Source organism: Charadrius vociferus, unplaced genomic scaffold (assembly GCF_000708025.1).
Source record: "Charadrius vociferus isolate BGI_N301 unplaced genomic scaffold, ASM70802v2 scaffold51, whole genome shotgun sequence".
Classification (NCBI taxonomy): Eukaryota; Metazoa; Chordata; class Aves; order Charadriiformes; family Charadriidae; genus Charadrius; species Charadrius vociferus.
This window is the reverse complement of record NW_009646939.1, coordinates 3,267,692-3,272,537: the sequence shown is the minus strand read 5'-3', so window position 1 is coordinate 3,272,537 and position 4,846 is coordinate 3,267,692. Positions and strand designations below refer to the sequence as shown.

Here is a 4,846-nt window from a genome sequence, read left to right as displayed (position 1 = left end):
CCCCCCCCAAATGGGCTTTTCTGTCAGCTCTGCAGTCCTAAAGTTGTAATTTTTGTGGGCAGAGAGAGTTTAGGGTTCGCGTCCTCCGCTAAGGAAGGTAATCGTCTCCTCCGTTCCAGTTGCTTGTTGATTTGCTGCTTCATCCTTAGCCATGTGCCGAAACCTGGTGTGTGCCCTGGGAAGGGTATTGTTTCTATACATTGAGCTATACGTAGGTCATTTCTCTTGTAGTAGCAGGGAAGTTTACCATGCTGGACTTGGTTCTCCACCTTCCTTATCTATAGGCAACAGAAGTGCGCAAGTTAACACTTTATACGCTAATGTGGTCAGGCTTTTGGTCTCTTTTGTCTCTAATTTTCTGCACATGTAAACCACGGGAGAATGTTGTGTTAATCACGATATTTGGGAGCTGATCCAGGGTTTAGGAAGGTGCTGCCCAAAGGATTTGTTTGAAGTAAGTAATCCAGTGTTAACACCTACAGTGCTGGCTTGTCTCCAACCTAGAATCCTAAATTCTGCCAAGTGATCTTCACACTGGTCCCTTTTTTCTTTCACCTTTTCTTTGACTGAAATTTTCTATTAGTGTTTGCCCTGCAAGCTCTGGGGGGACGGTGAAATTCAGCATGTTTTAACACATGCCGTAGTAGAAATTAAGCCAGTCAAGCTTCCCAGTGCACTTCTCTTCCTGTGGTGCTTGCATCCTCGTGATGCTTTCAGTGGCTTTAATCCTCTTGTCATTCTTGTTTCTACAAGGGTCAGTCTGTCTACAGCTGAGCCACTTCTGTTACTACTGCTGACGTTTTATTCTTTCAGGGTGTTTGTTTTGAGTGGGTGGCAAAACTTAATCACTGTTTTAGGTTTGAGTTTTGGATGGAAGTTTAGGAAATCGTAGCTTGCATGGCTGTTGAACCTACGCTTTCTGAAGATTGGACCCTTCAATATGATTCTGATTAGTATCCAAAAAAATACTTGTGATTAGTTTAAAAAAAATCAACAAAACTTACAGTACTTCATGCTTCAAGATTTATTTGGAGCTACTGATTAGGAAACTTGTAGGGCTATCAAATTTCTTGGTAGAGTGAGTGTTAAGTATGTTTTTGTGGAGAACAGAGAATAAGAAGTATAACCCAGAAACCCTTCTTCTTCCTAAACGCCTTCCTATTTCACCTGTGCTAGATAAATTAAAGCTTGGAAGAATTTGAATAGTCAAAGCCTAAATGAATTTTGTTAGAATCCTCTCCTAAAACTACTGACTGGCAGAGGGGACCTGGTTTACAGACAGCCTCTGACATCTGTTAGTGTCTGTTGCCATGTTTTGTTTACATTAGTAGCCAAGAATTACGTCGATGCCTTAAAACGCTGGTAGTGCAGTAGTTGTCACGGTGTGACTTCTGGACCTGTAAAGGAGTGTGTCTACAAAAGCATTTTGATTTTTCTGTCCTTAACAGCTGATCTGATAAAAGATATGACTTCTGTATTTCACCTAAAATGCATGTGGCTGTCTAAAACTTACATGCACTTGATGTTCTCTCAGACCCCCGTTTTCAGGTTCAGAGCTTCAAGTTTTACAGTGTGCGAGATCCAGTGAAGTAAATTGATACTGTAGCTGAAAATTGTTTATATCCAGGAAGGCATTGAAGAAACTGGATGCAGGATAGTTGAGAGCGCTATGCTGAGTTAGTAGGCTAGAGAGACTTAATACAGCTGTAGAAAAAAGTACTCTGATTTTAAGAGTGTATTTTTAAACGGGGAGAAAACAGGAAGATTATCCCTTAAATAAAGCTCTTCGTGAAGTGAGAAATTTACCTGTTAGTTTTTGAGCTTGGGTATTTTCCTTTGTGGGAATTACGTGAATCTTTTTCCTCCTGCAGACCCCTTTGCTGATGCAACAAAGGGTGACGACTTACTCCCAGCGGGGACTGAGGATTACATTCATATAAGGATCCAGCAACGAAACGGAAGAAAGACACTCACAACTGTTCAGGGAATTGCAGATGATTATGACAAGAAGAAACTTGTGAAAGCTTTCAAAAAGGTGAAGTTACTGCTTTGATTTAATAACAAAGATATTATATAAGGGAGTATGATACCTTTTAATGCTAAGCAACTGAATATTTGTTTTATTTCATTCTTGCTGGTGCACATCACTTTCATGTTTAGGTTGATCCCTTTCCCTGTCTTTCTCAAAACTCCTGTCAGTGTCCAGTTACACTGATTTTCACTTAGAAGTTAAATATTTCTTTCCTATAAAGAAGTAAATAAAATAAGTTCTGAATGTTTCATTAAAATTTCACAGATGTCTGGCTTTGTTGATGTGAAGAATAGAATCAGTTTAAAGTAGAACTGTTTTTGCATTCCAGCTTCTGTCATAGCTGGATTGCTGTTGAAATAGAGATCATGAGTTTCACCAGGACGAAAATATTTATTTTAAAATAGCGTGGAGCTGAAAGGCTGTATCTTATGACTTTGGTTTCCATTCTTGCAGTGAGTGTTGGCCAGTTCCTCCTGCACAGTATCTAATCCTGTCTTTGCCTGAATTTACCATCAGTAAACAGTTTGTGTCTGTACCCATCAGCAGATATATTCCGTTTGCTCTCAAAACCTCTGTAAAATAGAACTAGCCTTTGCCTTCCTTGGCATCAGAATTTAATATGCAGCTTCTGTGACAAAATTCTGCTGAAAAGACTTACTAAGCAAAACCATAATGTACATCAGATGCCTTACGATATGAATGTTTCTCTCTAGAAATTTGCTTGTAATGGTACTGTGATTGAACATCCTGAATACGGTGAAGTTATCCAGCTTCAAGGTGACCAGAGGAAGAACATTTGCCAATTCCTCTTGGAGGTGAGGGACTGCAGATAAATATCTAAACCTCTCTGGAAGCTGTAGAGTGACAGGTGGCACTGATGTTAATTAACCAGCTAAAGATGTCCACTATAGTTCCTTTGTATTTTCAGCCAAAAAGTAAAATGACACTTGCAGAACACGAGTAAGAATCAAAGCACTGTAGAATGCATTTACCCTGCAACAACATACTGCTTGTTCTCTGGCAGTGCAACTTGAGTTCTTCATTTGTAAAATCAAGTGTTTGAGACTGAAAACACTATAGAGGAAAGAGTCTTTCACCACTAGATTAGTGATGCAAATCATGATGTAGAGATGCTACACTGTCAAAGAAAAAGTGCTAGGAGGACTACAGAACAAGACAGATGTCTGATAAGATTTTCTTTTTTTGTGTAGTCAATTCTTCTCTTGGCCCAGAAACATTCTGGAAACTAGAAAACTGCTTTACTGAGTATATACTATGTGGCAGTTTCTTTAATCGGAGTATAAGATTGTGGTAAATTGATTTAACTGTAATATCCTAAGCATGTAAGCTTTACTGAAATGTGTTGCTTTTCTCCTTTAGATTGGCATTGTCAAGGAAGAACAACTGAAGGTTCATGGTTTCTAAAATACCTGTACTCTCATGAAGAACCCTGCAGTATTTGGTCTTACCGAGCCTGGCTCTTCCGTCAAAAATGAATCTTTGTAGTGAATGGACTTCCCTGTTACCTGAACACTTAAAATTTGATTCAGATTTGCATGACTGCGTGAAACATGTGGTGTGTAGGCTAGAAACACATAAGAAAACTTCAGTAAGGTGGTAATGATGACACTTGTGAACCTTAACACATTTCCAATGGAAATGTTTTAGCGATGATTGTTCAGTTTACTACTCTCCACCTGACTTAAATTTGTGGGTTGTATTAAAATAGTGTGTGTCGTTGCTTAGAAATAAAAGTTTATTCATATATTTTCTGGGATATCTGAAATGCTTTAGCTTAAGTTTTAAACTAGCACAGCAGCCTTACTAAAGAATGGCTAAAATGTTTTGTGGCAAGTGTAGCTCACTGCTCATTGAATAAATTGGAAAATCTACGTGATGAAGTATTAGCTAATTAATCAGTACATTAGCTTGATGTGATCTTATCCTGTAGCTGTAAGACTAGAGCTTTAAAGTCTCTTGTGTAGGTGTATCTTAGTAGCAGCATGATAAGACATAAATTGTTTTCTGAGTAAGTAACTGGATATTCTCTAAAATTTACTGCAGTGACTATGAAATATTAGTGTTAAGCATAGTAGGCTAAAATAAGCTGAACTCCTTAGGGCTGCTATTGCTGAGAACATGTTAAACATCTACGTCCTGCATAGTACTCCCAAAATATTTGAAGGAAGTGCATGGGATTTTGTATCTCTTGTCACTGAGTGAACAGGAAAGACATTGAGTTGGCTTCTGCCATGACTGTGCATTTAATGTTGGCAAGGAGAGTGCTTTAATTAGCTGCTAGTGTTAGCTACGGAAGTAAGGAAGGGAACAGGCTCTACGCTAACCTTTCTTTTTTTTTTTTCCTGGTGTGAGAAGTTTTGCTATCACTCACGATTAATATGGAGAGTTTTGTAATGGGGTTTGGGTGTTACTGTAGAAAGCTGATTTAGTCTACTTTTCTAGCAGGCAATTCATTCACTGTGACCTAAAGTTATAGTAGGTTTGTTCCACCATGCTTTTCATCTAGTTTTAGTTATCTGTACGCATTTGGTATTTTGCTTTTAAGAGATGTCTCTTTATAGAATGAAATGTTTGGTGAAACATGCAAATCTTATCTTCCTTATGAGATAGGCATGGAAATTTTCTGTGAAACAATTCAAAACATGCTGAGCTGGGAAAGCATAAGAATAGTGGGAAAAGTTTGAAAAAGAAAAACCAAACAAACAAACCCCTCTTGTAATATCATGTATTCTCTGGAAAGGAAGAAAGAGACATTCCTTTACTGCTAAGACTTATTAATAACTTATTCAGAAA

The 4,846-nt window shown here is 38.2% G+C and overlaps 1 protein-coding gene across 1 annotated transcript in view; it reads left to right on the top strand.

Annotated features, from left to right (window-relative positions):
• EIF1B (eukaryotic translation initiation factor 1B) overlaps positions 1–3,798 on the top strand; it is a 5,354-nt gene extending 1,556 nt beyond the window's left edge. The window contains exons 2-4 of the mRNA XM_009895026.1: positions 1,872–2,035; positions 2,746–2,847; positions 3,413–3,798. Coding sequence (XP_009893328.1) covers positions 1,872–2,035; positions 2,746–2,847; positions 3,413–3,457 — 311 coding nt within the window. The 3' untranslated portion in view covers positions 3,458–3,798. The remainder of the gene's footprint in view (positions 1–1,871; positions 2,036–2,745; positions 2,848–3,412) is intronic.
• Positions 3,799–4,846: the final 1,048 nt, after the last annotated feature.